Source organism: Chenopodium album, chromosome 4 (assembly GCF_948465745.1).
Source record: "Chenopodium album chromosome 4, dcCheAlbu1.1, whole genome shotgun sequence".
Taxonomy (NCBI): Eukaryota; Viridiplantae; Streptophyta; class Magnoliopsida; order Caryophyllales; family Amaranthaceae; genus Chenopodium; species Chenopodium album.
The window spans coordinates 21,201,715-21,221,916 of NC_137837.1; the positions used below are offsets into that span (position 1 = coordinate 21,201,715).

The 20,202-nt window shown below is 38.2% G+C and overlaps 1 protein-coding gene and 1 pseudogene across 1 annotated transcript; one reads left to right on the forward strand and one right to left on the reverse strand.

Moving 5' to 3' along the window:
• Positions 1 to 13,957: 13,957 nt before the first annotated feature.
• On the reverse strand, positions 13,958 to 15,806 carry LOC145626819 (putative pentatricopeptide repeat-containing protein At5g40405 pseudogene; annotated as a pseudogene).
• Positions 15,807 to 17,555: 1,749 nt separating this feature from the next.
• Positions 17,556 to 19,261, forward strand: LOC145626820 (2-(3-amino-3-carboxypropyl)histidine synthase subunit 1-like). Its single transcript, XM_081679285.1, has one exon. It carries the CDS (start codon positions 17,614 to 17,616, stop codon positions 19,027 to 19,029), a length of 1,416 nt encoding a protein of 471 aa, XP_081535411.1. The 5' UTR covers positions 17,556 to 17,613; the 3' UTR covers positions 19,030 to 19,261.
• The last annotated feature ends 941 nt before the right edge of the window (positions 19,262 to 20,202 follow it).

Below are 20,202 nucleotides of genomic sequence, written 5' to 3' on the forward strand. Positions count from 1 at the left end.
AATTTTCAGATTATTTTAAGTAGTCTAAAGTAAATTTAAGTTGCTGGAAATTGTGTATACAAGGAGAATTAATATAGTATTATTGTCCTATATGTAGGAGACTTGATCCGGGAATTGTTGTAGTGTAATCGGCTACTTTAAGGGCTTAATTGAGGTACGTTCGCGTACTTGGCCTATTTTGATGATGTAGTATCATGCTAGGCTTGATTTAAATTAATCCCAAGTAGTATCATGCTAAGATTATGATTGGAAATTGTAGATTATTGATATTGGTGATTAAATTGGAAAGCATGATTTATTTGTGATGGATTATGGAATGAAAAATTATATTTTGGCGTGTTTGTATGAACCACACTTTTATTTATGACATGTTGGAATGCATATTTAATTAAACTAAATGTTTAATTTGGCTTGAAATATTGAAAAGGAATTTTATTATGGTTAATATAATTTTTATTGATGCTATAAGCATGAGAAATGAGCTATATAAGTGTCTATGTACACGAGGAATAAATTATATTTTGATGCCTCAGTGCACTTAAGGTGTTTCTAACACCGAGGGATAGGATTTGTGGCGCTTTATGCGTTTAAGGTGTCTTTGACACTGAGGTAGATTTAAAAATGGTTTAACATTAAATATTATGTGGTCACTAATTATTCAATAATTAAATTGGTATGTTTGATTGTTTGAATAATTATCATTGATTGAATTATTATGGTTTAAGAGTCATCACCAAGTTTAATAATATGTAAATAACGTAAAGTGAAAGAGATTACGCACCAAAATTATTGGAACGTATATACCTTGAGTATGAACATATGGGGGAGTTATGGGGTTTTATATTTAACCATAACTTCTACTTGAGTACAGGACACTGTACATTCCTTTTATTTATTATTATGCGCAAGAATTCCGCCACCTATGTGTGGTTTTGATACTGACACGGTTAGATCCCGTGTCAGTAACCTCAATTATTTGGGGGAGGTAGAGTTGGAAACCTATTCGATGCGTAATCAATGCTAAATAAAATATTTAATGTCTAGTTGAAAGGTTTTGTTGAATGTTGTGTGTGCTTGTAAAACAGGTGCATTGAGGTAAGTGTGTCTTGATAGGTGAAATCATGTTAGTGTGTTTAAATACGTTTATGTACTCAGGTTTGCTGATTGTGTGTGTTTGTGTGTTTGTTGACCTTGTCTTTACTTTGACCCTACGACGACCCATTTCTAATGGCGAGTAGTGGGGACAAGTAGAGAGGAGTTTTTTCAGGTGATGAAGCATATTCATGATGGACATGAATGAAGAGCGAATCATGCTAGATTCTATTAGTTTATGATGTGTTTAATGTTTTGATTATTTTATATTATGGATATTCATGAGACTAACGCAAAGGTTTTTCATATTTAATTAGTTTTAATAAGGGCCTACAATGGTTCCAAGTTGTAAGTTGATTTTATTTTACTTCATTTGCCTTGGGTTTGACTTTACTTTAATTTCGTTTGGTTGACTTTTTAAGTTGACTGGTTTTGAATGTTTTTAAAGATAGTCTTTCGCTGTGTGTCTTTGATAATTGGCTTAGCCGTTTTCACGGTGGCGGTAATATCTTAGATATTCCTATTTAAAGTTTTAAACAGGGCAAAACATGTATTTTTTTAAGAAAGGAATTTCTAGGGTGTTACATCATATGTTTCTTCTATTCTGACGTACATGGATGTCAATTGGGGCGGGTGTCCGAACAGTCGCCGTTCTACATCAGAATACTGTGTTTTTCTTGGTGATGATCTGATCTCTTGGTCTTTAAACGCTAGCCTACTTTGTCTAAGTCTAGTGCTAAAGCAGAGTACAGAGGCGTTGCACATGTCTTTTCTGAATCCTGCTGGGTTCGTAATCTGTTGCATGAGCTTCGATTGCCCATTTCTAAAGTGACATTGGTTTATTGAGACAATGTTAGTGCCATTTACCTCTCTAGTAATCCGGTACAACATCAACACACTAAACATATTGAGATGGACATACACTTTGTTCGTGAGAAAGTTTAACGGGGCGAAGTTCGTGTTCTACATGTGCTTTCCTGATACCAAATTGCAGACATTTTCACAAAAGATCCGCCTAATGTTTTATTTGATGATTTTCAGGACAATCTCAGCGTTCGCAATCCTTCAGTTTCGACTGCGGGGATGTGTTAGATTATGTAAATAATCTAGTGTATATTTAGTATGTATAATATATTACTATTGTACTCTTAACCCTAACCATAGTACACTCTTGTATTATATAATGATGTTTAATCAATGAGAAAGGCACAACAAATATTCTTATATTCTGATAGTGACTAGTTTTGGCACTAGATTGACATGCTTCTTTACTCTAATAGATCAACTAGGGCTTCCCTCGGGTACAATGTCTACCAATTGCGTGAACAACGGGGTAAAAAATTATGATTAGAGAAACCAACTTTAATCACCATCTTTAACACTCTCCAAAAAGTCTTAACGCGTACCCAACAAAAACTCAATAACAAATTACAAAACTCATTCCCAAATTTCTTCATCACCGCAAAAACAAATTCCCCCAAATCTCCAATTTTCTCTCTCCTCTCATCTCCTTCAATGGCGTCATCGTCGGTGACCTCCATTTTCTCTCTCCTCCTGATCTCCTCAATCCTCTCGGCCGTCTCAGCCCGACCCGGCCTCCCTTTCCACCCCTGCAACACCCTCATCGTTTCCACCTACTCCTTCTCTTTCCTCCCTCAAAACCCTAACTCCGACATCCCCAACAACCCCCATTTCATCGTCGTCTCCGCCGATCTCCGCCCTCTCCTCCGCCACCACCAACTCCGCCCCCGTCGTTTCATGCCCTTTTCCGTCGTCGACAAAACCCAGAAGCCCGAATTCAGACCCGAACAACCCATCAATGAAAGACCCGAATTCCTGCCTCTTGGGTTCAGTTCTTTGAGGGAAAGAACCAAGGATATTCTCAGTGTTGTTGCTTCGCTTCTCTTTGGTGCTGCTTGTGGTGCTCTTACTGCTGGAACCATGTACTTGATTTGGTCCTTGTTCAATCATGGACATGGGTCTTACCGTTCTTTGGATGGGTTTAACAGCGATAGCGATGACGATAACGATGATGATGATATCTTTAATCCTAAGAAACCTGGGTATGTTGCTATTCCTGCTTCCCCTGTTAAGGGTGTTGATTCTGCCCCTGTCCCTGTCGTTGCTGTTGCCGCCCCGGTTCCCGCTCCTGCTAAGGAGTCTGCGTGATGTGGGTAATCAGACATTTCTTTGTTTCGTGTTTTTTTCGGGTTATTAGTTGTAATGTAATTTGATGAATGGATGAAATTAAAGGTTGATGAATGTATAAGTATAACAACCTGGTTGGATTTTTATTCACTGTTAATGATATCTTCACTGATAACGATGATGATGATGATGATGGCTACGTTATTATATATATAGAAGTATAATTACTGTGAATTTATGGTTTATTTATGGTATATCTTGACAAATTGATAGTAAATTGAATTTTGATGATTGATTGTGAAGCTGTTTAATGTTCTAAATTTGATGTAATGGCTTTGTGATGGATGGTGTTAGTGTGTTAGCATCCCAGGAAATAATGTGTAGTAGTTGTTGATTTTTCGAGCCTGCATAATGGAAGGTTAAAGATTGGTGATTTGGGTGAGCTTGATTTTTGTGAATTTTGAATGAGAAGGGGAATGCGGTGGTAGCTGAATTTGTGAGACCGTGTTTTTACTTGATTGTTGAATATTTATAATATACTTTGGTATTTTTTGTGTTATTTAGAGTTGCTAAGTGTCTAAATAAATTGTTGTTTCGACTATCTGAATGTATGTGGTAGGCTTTTCAATCAATCAATCAATCAATCAAAGCCTTAATCCCAAAAGTGGGGTCGGCTAACATGAACCAAATTTGATTATTCCGTGTAGTCATCAACATAAATCTTTCTCCTCCATCCCTTACGATCCAAAACTTCATCCTCACGTAAATCCATGCACTTCATATCCTTCCTCACTCCTTCCAACCAAGTCATCTTTGGTCTCCCTCTTCCTCGTTTAATCCCTCCATGGTCCCACTCTTCCACTCTTCGCACCGGTGCACCCTCGGGTCTCCGTCTTACATGTCCAAACCAACGCAGACGATTTTCCCTTAGTTTATCTACAATGCCCGCCACACCTACTTTCTTGCGAATAACCTCATTTCTGATTCTATCTCTTAAAGTGTTTCCACACATCCACCTTAACATGCGCATTTCCGTAACCTCCATCTTTTTAATATGCTCTTTCTTAGAAGCCCAACATTCTGTACCATAGAGCAACACTGGTCGTATGGCAGTCCTGTAGAATTTTCCCTTCAACTTTAAGGGAATGCTGCGGTCGCATAACACTCCCGTGGCCGCTCTCCATTTAAGCCACCCTGACTTAATCCTGTGGGTCACGTCTTGATCAATGTCACCATTCTTCTGGATGATCGACCCTAGGTACTTAAAACATTCACTCATGGTCAAATCCTTTCCATCCAAACTCACCACTTCATTGCGTGTCCCCCTCTGAGTGCCAAAACGACATACCAAATATTCAGTCTTACTCCGACTTAGCTTAAACCCTCTAGATTCCAACCTTTGCCTCCATTGCTCCAACTTGACATTAACCCCATCCTTAGTCTCATCCACCAAAACGATATCATCTGCGAACAGCATACACCATGGAACCTCATCTTGAATTGGTCTAGTTAATTCATCTAGAACCGTTGCAAAAAGAAAAGGGCTTAATGCAGACCCTTGATGCAATCCGATTGTAATAGGGAAATCTTTTGTCAACCCTCCGCATGTCCTCACATTTGTTGACACATCCCGATACATATCCTTAACTAGGTCTACATACCTTCGTGGGATACCTTTCTTCAACATTGCCCACCAAAGTATCTCTCTTGGCACCTTGTCATATGCCTTCTCTAAATCAATAAAGACCATATGAAGATCTTTCTTCTTTACCCTATAAAACTCCATCATTTGTCTTATCAAATGGATTGCCTCCATAGTAGATCTCCCAGGCATAAAACCAAATTGGTTATCTGAAATGCTTGTGCATGCCCTCAACCTTTGTTCAATCACCCTTTCCCACAACTTCATAGTATGGCTCATAAGCTTAATTCCTCGATAGTTAGAACAATCTTGAGCGTCTCCTTTGTTTTTATAAACCGGGACCAAGGTGCTCTTCCTCCAATCTTGTGGGATCCTTGTAGCCGTCCATATCTTGTTGAAAAGGTTTGTTAACCAATCAATACCAATCTTACCCAAACACCTCCACACCTCTATCGGTACCCCATCAGGGCCAACCGCCTTCTTAGGTTTCATCTTCCTCAGTGCAATATCCACCTCTACTCTCCTAATCCTTCGCACATACTCCATGTTGATTTCTTCATCACTCATAGAGGTATCTCCTATCACAACTCCATTACTTCCATTAAATAATTCATCGAAGTACCCCTTCCACCTGTCCTTGATGCCCTCCTCTTGCACTAGGACCATTTGGTTCTTATCTTTGACACACTTCACCATGCCAATATCCTTCCTTGCCTCTTGTCTTCTCTTTGCCATCTTATAAATGATCCTTTCTCCCTCCTTGGAATCAAGCTTTTCATAAACCTCCTGATATGCCTTTTCTTTTGCTTGGCGAACAGCTGCCTTTGCCTTGCTCTTAGCCTCCTTATACGCTGCAAAGGTTTCATCACTCCTACATTTTCCTAAGGCTTGATAGCATTCCCTTTTTTGCTTAATTACTGCTTTCACCTCTTCATTCCACCACGAAGTATCTCTCTGTACCGAAGTTCTTCCCCTTACTTCCCCTAAGACCTCTTTGGCCACTCTTAGGAAACAGTTCTTCATTCGTAACCAAGTCATGTCCGGATCCACCTCTCCATCCCAATCCGCTTCTTCAATTACCTTTTCTGTAAAAACCTTAGCTTTTGCATCCCTTAGGGTCCACCATCTTATCCTTGGTTCTTCTTGTCTAACTTTTTTCTTCGCCTTCTCTTTCAGACGAATAGTCATTACCAATAGCCGGTGTTGGGTGACCACACTCTCCCCTGGGATAACCTTACAGTTTATGCAACTTTGTCTATCTATGCTCCTTGTGAGCAGGAAGTCTATTTGAGTTGCATTTGCTCCATTCCGAAAAGTTATCAAGTGTGAATCCCTCTTCTTAAACCAAGTATTAGCCAAAATTAAATCATATGATTGGGCAAAATCCATAATAGCTTCACCACCGGCGTCCCTCTGCCCATACCCAAAGCCTCCATGGACACTCTCATAGCCATCTCGGCTCGCCCCAACGTGCCCATTTAGATCCCCTCCAATATATAACTTCTCTGAGTGGTGGACACCCTGCACCACCTCGTCTAGGTCCTCCCAAAATTGTCGTTTCTCTTCTGCATCTAAACCCACTTGGGGAGCATAAGCACTGATAACATTCACAATCTCCTTGCCACATAGCAACTTCAGCCTTATCAACCTATCGTTCTTCCGATAGACCTCGATCACCTCTTTTGCCAACCTCTCATCGAGAACCACACCAACTCCGTTCCTAGCTCCACCATTCCTTGTTCTGTGGCTCGTTTCTTGCCCAACATACCATACCTTATACCCCAAAACCAAGCCTCGAGCTCCTTCTCCTGTCCATCTTGTCTCTTGGAGGCACATGATGTTCACGCGTCGTCTTTTCATTACTTCTACCAATTCTGCTGATTTTCCCGTAAGAGACCCCACATTCCAAGAACCAATCCGCAAACTAAATTCTTTTCTCCCACGCTCCCTCCTGATCCCAACTCCAAGCCCTTGATTATTTGACACCACAATTGGGCAATATGGCGCGTCGCTTCTGGGCGACGACCTAGCAACCCTTACATACTTATCACTGCACCCGGGTCTGGGAAGTGCAGCGCGTCGCTCAGTAGGGAACGCCCCAATGGCACGCCCTTGCTCATTTGACACCACACTCGGGCAATGTGGCGCGTCGCTTCTGGGCGACGACCTAGCAACCCTTGCATACTTATCACTACACCCGGGTCTAGGAAGTGCAGCGCGTCGCTGAGTAGGGAACGCCCCCACGAAAATATCTGTTTGGCTCATGTCATGGGATGTGACGAAGTTTTATACTGGCTGTCACTGGCCTACCGTAACCCTCCTCCTTTATCCAGGCTTGGGACTGGCAGCGGGAAACCCACTGGCGGAGTTTGGTAGGCTTTTCGTTTGTTGAAAATCTTCTAAGATGTTTGGTTTGTTGGGAAGCTAATGCTGTTGAATCTTGCAATTTTTTCATGAATTACTAGTAATTTAGTGTTGTATTTTTTTTAATAGCACAGCTAGTGTTATTATATCATTTTTTTCATCTCGATTTGCGGTTCAAGAGGACTTGGAAATCTGGGATGGGGGGATTTGCACTCTCTATAAACTGCGACATTTGTTGCTTTACAAGCTGGCTGTTTCACTGTTTTTTACTAGCCTTCTTGGTTTAGGACCTAGACCAAACAAGACATCTAATTTTGATTTCTAAGAATGAAGTTTATTGTATGAAGTTTTCATTTACCCTTGGCAAATTTGTAAAAAAAAAAAAACCTTTTAAATGCATCATTTTGCGAAAAAAAACCTTTTAAAAGCTTTTTGGCAAAAGAAAACCCGATTTTTAATATTTTAGCAAAATAAAACCCGATTGTGAAATTTTTTTGTTGAAGAAAACCTAATGTCTCTAATTCACTCAATTAAGCTCTAATTTCTTCTAATTATCATCTAATTCTCACTTAACCATCTATTAATTAACTTAATTTATAATAAAAACAAAAACAAAAACAAAAACAAAAACCACCACCAGCCAGCCACTCCCTCCCTCCCTCTCCCTCTCCCATGGCAGCAATCCCCTCTCCCCAATCGAGCCACCGCCTGCAACCCTCCCTCTCCCAGCGACCCTCCTCGACCGACCTTCCCCACTGCAACCCTCCCCCTCCCTAAACCCTAAAACCGAGCAATTAATGGGTGTTTCCGGTCTGGTGGCACACTTCTTCTCCCTCTTCCTTTTCTCTACTTGACTCACACACTCTCTCTCTCTCTTTCTCGCCGTCGCCGCTGCGTCGCTGAAATCTCTGAGGGGGGCTGCTGATTTTCTCATTGTTGTTTAAGGGGGAAAGTGAATGGTCGGGGTTAGGGTTTAGAGAAGGGGGGAGGTGAATGGTTGGGGTTTAGGGAAGTGGGGAGCTGAGGTGAATGGTTAGGGTTTAGGGAAGGGGGAGAGTTGCAGCGGGGGAAAGAGACAGATGCTGGCCGGCGGTTCAGGGCGGTGGCTCAGTTGGGGGGAGGGGGGCTGCTGCCAAGGTGGCTGGTTGGTGGAGTGGTTGTAGGGATCGTGGTTTTTATTTTTATTTTTGTTTATAAATTAATTTAATTATAAAATGGCTAAGTGAGAGTTTATGGGTAATTAGGAAAAAATTAGAGCTTAATTAAGTGAATTAGAGGCACAGGTTGTCTTCAACAAAAAAAATTAACTTCGGTTTTTTTTTTACAAAAAAGCTTTTAAAAGGTTTTTTTTCGCAAAATGGTGCATTTAAAAGGTTTTTTTTTTACAAATTTGCCTTTACCCTTCTAACAATCATGTTAATACTTGATATGACTTGAGCACTTGACACGGCATATGAGAATTGATTTATGTTGACATCTTTGACAGTGATGATTGTCCAGCATTGTGCCTTTTGCCCTTTTTATGAGATAGTGTCAATTAGCACACTTGTTTCTTAATGTCTTTCCCTCCCTATACCAAACACCATTTATCTAGCTCCATAATCTTGTTTCACCTATTCTATTCTTAGATACCTTGATGAACACCCACAGGAATGAACTGGTTGTATCAATGTTTCCACACTGTTTTTTCCTTCTGTCTTAACCCTGTAGACTCCTTACTTCCTTAGTTATTACATAAGTTGTTTGCTCCATTTCTTCCTCTCATCTGTTTGGCATCTTTTTCATTTGTGAAAATAATGTCTTTAGGGTTTCATGGGAAGGATTATGCTGGTGTGATTCGACTAGTCGGAATGTGTGCACTGTCACTCTAGAATCTTAATGTGGCCAGAAGCAAGAGCCGTACACAGAGTATCTGTAAAGTGGCAAGGTGTAGTGTGTTGTGCTACTTGTTCAGGTTTTGGTTTTCAAATTTGTAAAGATGTGAGTATTGTAGAATACTAAACAGATTATCAAGTTATTGCTATTCATTCTGTCGGTGTTACCTATATTGTGGACCAGCTGAGATTTGTCATTGTTTCTTAAATGATAATCATGTGAAATTTGAGAATTTGTCAAATCTAGTTGCACTAAGACATTGCCTGTGGGGTTCTTGGTCTACCTGTGAGCCACTGGGAAAAACATATATGGGTGCTGTGCCTTGTTAACTAGTCCTTGAGAACCTCTTGGATAATCGTCCTGTGTATCATTTGCTGGATTTACTCTATTTTAACTCGTGCTTTTCTGTGCTGATGCTAAATCTGGAACACTGTTGACTCTGCTGTTAATTGATAACTTTAGGTCTTACTCGTAACTCTCAACATGTCATTCACGGCATATTAGAATTATTTGAAATTTTTTTATGATTATCTATATACATTTTTTTGAAATATTGAACTTGATAAAGGAGAAGGTCTAGATGGGTTGCTGGTTTGGTTGGTGACAGTGTACAGTGTAATTACTTGCACAATTTTATGTGAGGACTTAGTTTAAGCTCACTACTTTGAGTGTTTTGGTTCAGAAGATAATGGTAGATATCAGAGCGTTATTATTGGATGCCATTGGAGAATTATGACTTTTGCGGATGGGATTTAGGTTGGTTATGAATTATGATCACTTTATGCCTTTATGTAGGTGTATACACCTCTTTGCTTCTAGAATAAGTTGGGGTACAGTGTTTTGAGTCTTCATCTAAATTGATTACTCGATACTGTCGTACATAACATAGAAGACATTCCGATTTGACGATTACAGTGTTTAGATTTAAGGAAATGGAGGGGAAGGAAGGGAAGGGAAGATATGGAGTGTCTTTTATTTGGATAACAAATGAGAAAGGAAAGGAAAAGAAATGGAGATATTAAAGTAATAAATGCATCGATCTTTCCAACCATGGAGAAATTCAGAAGGAAAACTCATCGTCTTTCCCTATTCTCTCCCTTTCCTTCCCTTACCCTCCCTCCCCTTCTTTTCCTTCCCCTTTATCCAAATATATTGTTAAGGTTTTGGCTTGATTTAAAAAATCTAGCACATGTACCATGGTATATATAGTTCACGGAAGTGCTATTCGGAAAACTTTCAATCACAACTACAATTAAAATAGGAGGTCTGCGAGTTGTGTGAAAGAAATTTATTTTTATGGTGATTGTATTCTGTTATTAGGCTGAACAGCCTAGTGTTTTGTGGTTGTGATTAGCCTACCTTAAGTATCACATTGTAATGGTGCTTCTGCTCGACAAAAGTACATTAAGTCAAGTCTATTTCCCCTCCTTTTTTGACAAAAGCCAAAGTTAGATTGGAAAAAAAAATGAACATAATTTTCTCTCCACAGAATAATAGAATATAAAGTCACATACTGTATATTATCTTTGGACGTGAAGGAAAAGTTGTTAGTACATTTTTAAAATTGGAATTGTCTTTGATTGGATTTCCTTATTATGATTGAATCAAGACTCTTTTTCTTCTTCAACTTTTAAAATTATTTTTGTAATTGAAAACTAAAGTCCTACAAAGTACAAACTACATCAATAAACCCCATAAAGCTACTGCTACAAGATCATTGGTTATTCACACTCATTTTACCAAGTTTAACACAAGGTAAATTGAAACAAGGACAACGAGTTCTTGCTTTGATGGCAACGAGAGTAAAGAAGGTTGCGAGTTGTTCCTTGTGTCGAGCCTTTGCGCCTTAGGTTGCTACTTGCTAGGTCTACACCATACAATCCACTAACTATGTGCATGTTGAATCTTTCTAAAGATTATATAAAGGCACGACCCTTGTGTGCCATTGTATTGTATTTGCCTACCTTAATCTTTGTCACGGGCCAATTTAAACGTGAGTAGTTGGGCTTGGGCATGAAACCATCTTCATCCTTTTGTTGGCACTTAGCATAGAACTTTGCAATAAGAACCCAAAGTATATACGGTTGGGGACATTGTGAAGATATGAAGTTATGAACAATCTTCATGGCTAGATTGTTTTACCAAGAATTGCGAACTTAATTGGCCAATTGCTCCCCTTCTATCTTCAAGACTTAGATGGATAAGAAACTTCTGGAACCCAAGGAATAATTGGAAATACAATCATATAGAGCAACAAGCTTCCTCGACATTTTTGGTCCTTTTACAAGATGCATATACAAGTCGTTTGTCATCTGTGAATGAGAGTTTGAAGATTGGGAATCAAGAAATTATAGAAATAGGATCAATGCCCATTTTTGGTTGGTGTTGGGATTATATTGTAAATCAATAACAAACTTATAGAACTACCATTATTATTTATTGATATACTCCTTTAACATTCATTAAGGGTTTTTATTTTGGCCTAATTTAATCCCCTTTTCCTAATATCACCTTCCCCCAAGTATATCCTTGAGAATAGAAGACAAATATTCCTAAGCTCATTTCCAAATTTTAATCTCAATTCCCACAAACAAACATGAGATTGTGAACACTTGAAATTAATTTTCTCAGCCAAACAATATGGAAACTAATCGTAAACGAATTAACTCTTTGGTTTGACACTATTCATACGGAGTATAGTAAGTAGAGGACTTAGCACCTTATTAGCAGGGGCGGATCTAGGGGGGGTTCAAGGGGTTCATTGAACCCACAGATTTTTCGGAAAAAAATTATAAGTTTTAATTTTTTTTTTTATAAAAAAAAAAAGAAAAAAAGGGTTAAAACTAATTTATGTGAGATAAATAATCAAATGTTAAAGCCTGGCACATTGGTAAGGGAGTGATTGTTAGAGCATTGAATCTCCTCCTTAGCTCTTGGGTTCGATTCCTGCTGCCCTCATTTTATGTTTTTATTTATTTTTTGATATTTTTTTTCCGAGTTCTTCTGTTCTTTATGAGTTTGTGAGACCTCTTATTCCTCTACTCCTCTTAATTCTTAAATCTTTATTTAATGGTTAATCTCATTTTATGTTTTTATCTTTCTTTTTTGTAATTTTTTTCCGAGTTCTTCCGTTCTTCGTGAGTTTGTGAGACCTTTTATTCCTCTACTCCTCTTAATTCTTAAATCTTTATTTAATGGTTAATTTTATTAAAATTAGTGATAATTAGTTAATTACATACTGATTTTTTTAATTGGTTTTGATATATTGTTGAATACTTGAATTGTTGACAAATTGAATTGTAGAAACTTAGAATTTAAAATTTTTACTTGGTCTTTTAATTGATAATTAGAAGAAGTTACATTGTTAAATTTGTGTTTATTGGGGGCTTGAGATTTTTTATTTTTATTTTTATGTGTAATATTGATTTTTTGCAATAGAAATATAGATTTATAGAAGTAGTAATGTATTAGCACGCTTTAATTTCAAACTATGAAAACTCGAAAAATGCTTTTGTAGGGTTTTTTTTTTTTTTTTTTTTTTTTGTAAAATCCATCCATTTGTAATTAAAAAAAAATGAACTTATGTATTGAATATTTAGTTAATATATGATCATCATTTTTTTAAAAATTCCGAACCCACAGTTCGGAATTCCTGGATACGCCACTGCTTATTAGTAATTTTTTTTTTAAGTGTTGGTGTGATTCCTAACATAATACATAGTACATACGTAGTATTAGAAAAGTTTATGCGCCTAACACTATGTTGAGACAGAGAGTAACGAATTTTGGTTTCATGTTTTTTCAATACTATTATACGCGAAATATTTATTATTTATGTTTTTTTCCAAGTAAATAAAGAATTATTACTTGTATACAATACTTCATTACTTCATACTTGTATATTGTTTCAAAGTGGTACTTAATTGTAAAAGTTATGACAAAATTGCGATATTTCAATTTTTGGTACAAAATTGTATCAACGAAGTCCTAATGCATACTTGGTAGGGGACTAGACTTTTTTTTTTTTTTTTTTTTTTTTTTTGACAAAGGTAGGGGACTAGACTAATAATGCCAGAACATAGCTAAAATTGTGAAATTGTAACAATTAATTGTTGCAAAAAGTACAAAACCCATGTACAAAGCATGGAATTTAAGTCAGATTTAGAAGCTTACAAGAATGACAATTTGACATAGACCAACGATATTTGTGAAATGTCGACAACCACAAATGGACGATCATATAGTTGACGTCCTATCATGGCTTAAAGCAAAGAAACCATTAAATAATTAAGTGAAAGACATATTAAATTGTTCAGCCAAAAAAAGAAGAAAGATTAGACTGCTTGAATGTGAGAGGAGTCAATTTCAGGATTTCTGCTGCATTATTCTCTTAGAGGCGTAAAGTGTTTGCATATTTTGTACTCCATGTGCCATTAGAGTAGATGATAATGGCGTATGTAATACATTTTGGTATCGAGGCCGTGTTTAGGACAAATGAGGACGGACAAGGGAGGAGGAGGATAGGTATACAGAGGAAAATGTAACATTCAATCTTCAACTAAGGAAGTAAACTACAGGAAGTTCTAAATAAAGTTATACCGTATGAGTTAAACACACAAGCTTTTGTTCGGAGCAAATATAACATGGATTGTGAAGATGAGCTTATAGTACTCCGGAAATCATCTTTGTAATTTGTACTGCACATGTATAGTGCCTATGTTATTTGGATGTAGAGGTGAGCTTTGTTGGTTAGAGTCTCAACTCTCACAAACCAAACCTAACTTAGTAGATTGATTAGGCAATGGTACATCTAAGAGCCCACTGGCCACTGCGCATATAGACTATCAAGCACATACCCTACAGCATAACTTAGGAGTCTTAGAGACCAAATCCTAATTTTGCTCCAATTGCTCCTTAATTAGCAAGATAAAAAGATGGTTATTTCATGCTTAAATGAATCAACTAACTGTATCCGCGGTTGCCTCTGTTAATTTGCTGAGGATGGTGGAACTGATAGATTTTTCTTATATCACCATAAAACCGAAACTTTCATTAGAAATATGTAATTTCAGGTGCAAGAGCCAAGAGCAATATTATGATCTAGCAAGAAGGATCGCAAGTGCTTGTCCATTCGAAGCAAAGACAACATTACATCCTCCATTTTCTTGTGATACCTATGCCCAGCACCAAATTCAGAAACAATGCCATCCACTTCAATTAAGCTGCATCCTGGCACCTTTCTCACCATCTTCTCTTGCATCTGTTCCCGTACATGCATAACTCCATCCCACTTCTTCGCAGAGGCATAAATATTTGAAAGAAGTGTGTGAACCCCACTATAGTCGAGACCTTGCTCCATTAACTGTTTCATGATTTCTTCCCCCAACTCAACATCACCATATTCTCGGCAAGCATTGAGTAGTGCACCCAAAACATAAGAATCAGGCTTCACTGACATCTTTCTCACTAGCTGTGCTGCCTCTTGTAGCATACCTGATCTTGCTAGAAGGTCAATCAAACAACCATAGTGCTCAACTCCCGGTTCAATTCCATACCGGTCTTTCATGCTTTCGAATATCTGCAATCCCTTGTCTACCAAACCCATTCTACTACATGCAGCTAGGACACAAATGAATGTAACCCCATTAGGATTAACCCCTTCGCGCTGCATCCTATTGAACAACTCAATTGCCCTCTCACTCTGCCCATGATTTGACAATGCTGAAATCAAAGAAGTGAAAGCAAACACATCCTTAGATGGCATGTCCTCAAACACACGATTAGCCATTTCAATGCACCCACATTTCGCGCACATATCAACCAACGCCGTGCCTAATTTCACATCCAATTCCATTTTATTTCTATCCACATACGCATGTATCCACCTCCCTTGATCAAAAGCTCCAAGACCCGCACATGCCGTAAGTGCCCCAACCAAGGAAGAATGATTAGGCCTAAATCCTTCCATCTGCATATCATTAAAGACTTCCAGAGCCTCTTCAAAGAACCCCATTTGAGCATACCCAGTGATCATCGCACTCCAAGAAACCACATTTCTCTCAGGCATTTCATCAAACATCTTTCGTGCATCCCCAATTCGACCAACTTTAACATACCCATTAATCACAGCAGTCCATGTAACAACATCCTTAATTACACTCACATCAAACAATTTACGAGATGAATCAATCGCATTACACATAGCATACAAATGAATCAACCCATTTTGCACAAAATCATAATTCTCCCAACCCAATTTGATACTCTGAGCATGAAGCATTATTCCAAAAGGCAAATCACAAAGATCATTAGTAGCTTTAATAACAAATGAAAATGTATAATTATTGGGAAAAGAACCAGAAGAAATCATGTTCTTGTATAAAGAAATCGCTTTGATTGGTTCATGATTATCAATGAAAAATTTGATCAAAGAGTTCCACATGTAATTGGAGCGATTAGGTGAGAAAATGAGGAGTTTATAAGCATTAGAGAGGTGTGTAGGGTAGTTTGTGAAAGCCGACACGAGCTTTCCGACAGCGTATGTGTCGGAAAGCGTGCCGGAAGTGATGAGATGGGATTGGATTTGGTTGAGATGAGGGATGGTAAGGCATTGGTCGTTGTCTAGGAGGGAAAGGATGAACTTGCTTGATTTTAAATGATGGGTTTTGGAGCCAAAAAATGTCATTGGTAAAAGTTCCCTAGCAATGTTCTAAGATGTATGATTGGCATGATATAGTACACTAATTATAAGAAGAAAGTTTATTTACTTGGAGGGCATAATGTTATTTTAATGTTGTGGACTATATCATGTAGAATGGCTTAAGGTGATCAAAATAAGTTTGATTATCCTAGAATTTTTAGTATTAGAGACTTAGAGTAGGGGTACAAATTGCTAATTGAGTTATACAAGTGTTGTTTTCTCAATTGGAAAGGTGTATATTATGGCGTGAGGAGGGGGGACGGGAAAATGAAACTAGGGTAGAAATTTAATATTAATGATAGACAATTGTGTTCGGTTGGAGTAGCGATGGTAGAACTACTCGCCATAAGTGAAGTACTAGTAAGTAGTCATACTCTTGGGGAAGAAATAATGAATATCAAAATTTAAGAGTTGGAAATATCAAACATATGATCAAACTTTGAAATACATGCTTGAAAATCCAGCCTACTATAAGACAATGGCCACATTAGTATATAAGTCAGCGCTTTAGCGATACAGTGGTATATAATTTAGTATAAAGGTTAAAAGGTTATAACGAATAGGTATAAAAATTAAACAAATTGCGACTTTTAACCTTAATCTTGTTGTTTTCATTCAATGAACTCTTTGTAAAAAAAAAAAATTTTAAAAAAAAAATTGCTCCCTTTATACAAATGTTTAAATATAATTTTTATTTTAAATATTTAATCTTTCTACGCAAATTTTAGAAATATATTTGCTCCCTTTTCTTTTAATTTACTACCTATAAGCCAATTTCAAATTATTTTTGGAGACGTTATAATATCTTAAGTAGTTTTTTTTTTTTTTTTCTCTCTCTCTCTCGATTTTGGTTGCTCATAGTTTTTTAGTTAATATTTGTTGATAATTAGAGTTGGGCAACATGTCGTGCCTAATGTTGGCTCGTGCCGTGTCGGGCTACCTTTTGGCACACCCCAGCCCACAGCACAGGCCACGTGCCAGACACCATGCCGTCCATTATTTTTTTAACAACTTTTGAAATGGATATACTATTTAAATAATTTTATTAATTTATGTTTATGTTTTTTATTAATATTATTGTTCTTTTTGTTATTGTTATTTTTATTATTATAGTTCTTTATTATTATTTATGTTATTTTATGGTCGTGCCGTGCTGGCGGGCCAAACTACCATGTCGCCCGCGGGTTCGTGCCGGTTTCTTAAAATCGTGTTCACGGCACGGCCCACTTTTCGGTGACCGTGACGTGTCGTGCCGCTGGTAGGCTCGTGCCATGCGGGGCCAATCTCGTGCCGCCTCGCGGACGACACTGCCCATGCCCACCTCTAATGATAATCTTAGGTGGGTATGGAGAAAAGAAGTATTTGGCCTTAAATGAGTAATAGACAAAAAATTATATTACAAAACAACACAATTTTTTGTGTAACTGTGTGACCGATTGACACACACCAAAATACTTACCGAATTACCTCCGACCGACTGCCCAAGTAACCTTTGGCATGTCCGTATAAGTACCCTTTAATCAATCGAGTAACTCTTGACCATGAAACCATAATTGAGTATCTCTTAATCAAATAACCTCAGTCACATGATTTTTTTTTTTCTTTTTCAATAGGGTCTTTTTAGGATTCCAAATCCTTGCACGGTGCTAACTGCTAAGGTAAGAAATTACTTTGTAAGAATTACCCAAGTTGTTGGTAGTTTGTGCCCGCAGAAATGACTGCAAAGTGCAAACTTATAAACAGTTCACCATCTCCCTACCAACGCCAAAACTAAACCTCAAACCAACCAAAAATGGAGAAAAACTCCGACACCCCACCACCGGAAAACCACCAACCAATACCACCTTCCGCCATAACCGCAACCCAGAAAACCACCCCAAAACCCCAACCAAAACGCTTCATTCGCAACCAAATCCCATCCTCAATCCTCAACAATCCCTCCTTAAACGCCGCAATCTCTCTCCTCCCCTCCAATTACAACTTTGAAATCCACAAATCTGTCCATCGAATCCTCTCTCTCTCCTCCCCTTCACCGCGCATCGCGCTCCAACTCCCCGAAGGGTTGCTCATGTACTCCCTCTCTCTCTCCGACATCTTCCGCACCTTCGCTTCTGCTTCCGACGTCTTCGTCCTTGCTGACGTTACTTACGGCGCTTGTTGCGTCGACGACCTTTCTGCTGCTGCGCTTGGCGCTGATCTCCTCATTCATTACGGTCATAGTTGTCTTGTTCCGGTGGATAATACGGTAATCCCTTGTTTGTATGTTTTTGTTGAAATTGGGATTGATGTTTCGAAACTTGTTAAGACGATTGAATTGAATGAATTGGGTAGTAGGAATTTGGCTGTTGCTGGGACTATTCAGTTTGCTGGTGCAATTAGGGGGGTTAAGGTTGAGCTTGAAAGATTAGGGTTTAGGGTTTTGGTTCCGCAATCGAAACCCTTGTCTGCTGGGGAGGTTTTGGGGTGTACTGCACCTAAGGTTTCAATGAAGGATTTTGGGGGTGTTGGGGTTGGTGGGGATGATGGGGATTTGGTGATTGTGTTTGTTGCTGATGGGAGGTTTCATTTAGAGGCGTTTATGATTGCGAATCCCGGGGTTAAGGCGTTTCGATATGATCCGTATTTGGGGAGGTTGTTTTTGGAGGAGTATGATCATAAAGGGATGAAGGATTCGAGAATGAGGGCGGTTTTGAAGGCGAAAGAGGCTAAGAATTGGGGAGTTGTGTTGGGGACACTTGGGAGGCAGGGGAACCCGAAGAGTCTTGAGAGGTTGGAGAGGAAGATGGAGGAGAAAGGGATGTCGTGGACTGTTGTTTTAATGTCGGAAATATCACCTTCTAGGATTGAGTTGTTTGAGGATTCGATTGATGCTTGGATTCAAATTGCTTGTCCCCGATTATCGATTGATTGGGGTGAGGCATTCCATAGGCCTTTGTTGAATCCGTTTGAGGCTGAGATTGCGCTTGGCTTGATTCGTGGTTGGTGGGAAAGAGATGATAGCATTGTTGGTGTTGATTGTGGGAGAAATGGGGGGAGTTGTGGTTGTGATAATGAAAATAACAAAGGTGGGGTTGATCATGGAGGTGATTATCCTATGGATTACTATGCTCAGGATGGAGGAGATTGGAATTCAAGTTACATGAAGGGGAAAAATCGCCCTACTAGAAGAAATCTTCGATCAAATGTTGCTGATGGGAGTGTCTCCTGATTTATTATGTTTATATACCGTGTGCATTTGTCTCATTATTTTGCGGCTTCTAGAGACCATCCTTCAAGCAGAAGGCTAGGCAATTTTGCAGTCCAAGTGGAAGAGCCAACATGACTTGTAATACTCTTTCCTCTTGTCTATGTTCGTTTATGTGGATTTTCTTGTTCTTAACTGATTGAATGTATGATATTCGTTTACAAGAAATGAAAGAGATATCACTTACTTTTTCTTATTTCTTTCCTTTGTTTACTTTTTTTTTTTTTTTGATCGATTATGTGATATTCACAGACAAAGATACTTATTACTGCTATGATTGATATGGAAAACACAACAATACTGTGTACTTCTAGGCTTTATTGTGGACAAATGGAATTACCAATATGGATGTAGATAGACTTAGTTGTAAATGAATCTGGTAACCTAAATTATAAAACTCAAAAAGAATTGAGGATTAGGGATGGAGGTAGGGGAAGGAAGGTAAATAGTGAGATGGAGATATAGGATGGATGATAGAATTTGGTGAAACAAAGAGCAGGAAGAAAAATAGAACAAGAGAGAGAGAGAGAGAGAGAGTATGCAAAAGAAGAGTGGCATACACAGAAATAACTGACTAGAACTTTTGGGTTTTTGTATACCATACATTGGTCTCTATCCTTGGAAATTTTTGCTTTTCATATGAAGTCAAGGGAAGGATTGATTTGCTTGGGTAGCTTGATATGCTTTCTGATAAACTGATACCTACTGTAAAAAGCTGTAATAGGAAGAACAGTAATGAAAGATTTATCCTAAGTAAATGGAACCGATGATTTTTGCGCTCACATTTACCATATTAATAGACTGAGGAAAGATAATCTGAAGTAATCAGAAGGCTTGCTAGAAGCATTTTGGAGGTAGCATTAAATGTCTTATGAATTTATTGAATTTACCAGACAACTAAGCGTGTAATGGCACTATCTTTATAGCTGTCAAAGTGGCAAGAAATACTTTGTGTTATGTTTGTGCTGCCTTGCATACATAGTCACAAGTATGCATAGTATCTTTCTTATGTTGTGCTCTATATGAGGCAAATTTTCAAATTTGAATACTTTAAAGGAATCTGTTAGCAACATTGATTAGAGGTGATGAATTGTTGGTGTTGGGTATAAAAAGGAAGTCTTGTTAAAGAAATTTGTA

Bases quoted from the DNA above. Each gene is read 5' to 3' on its own strand.
- LOC145626820 (XM_081679285.1), top strand. From the start codon at position 17,614: ATGGAGAAAAACTCCGACACCCCACCACCGGAAAACCACCAACCAATA.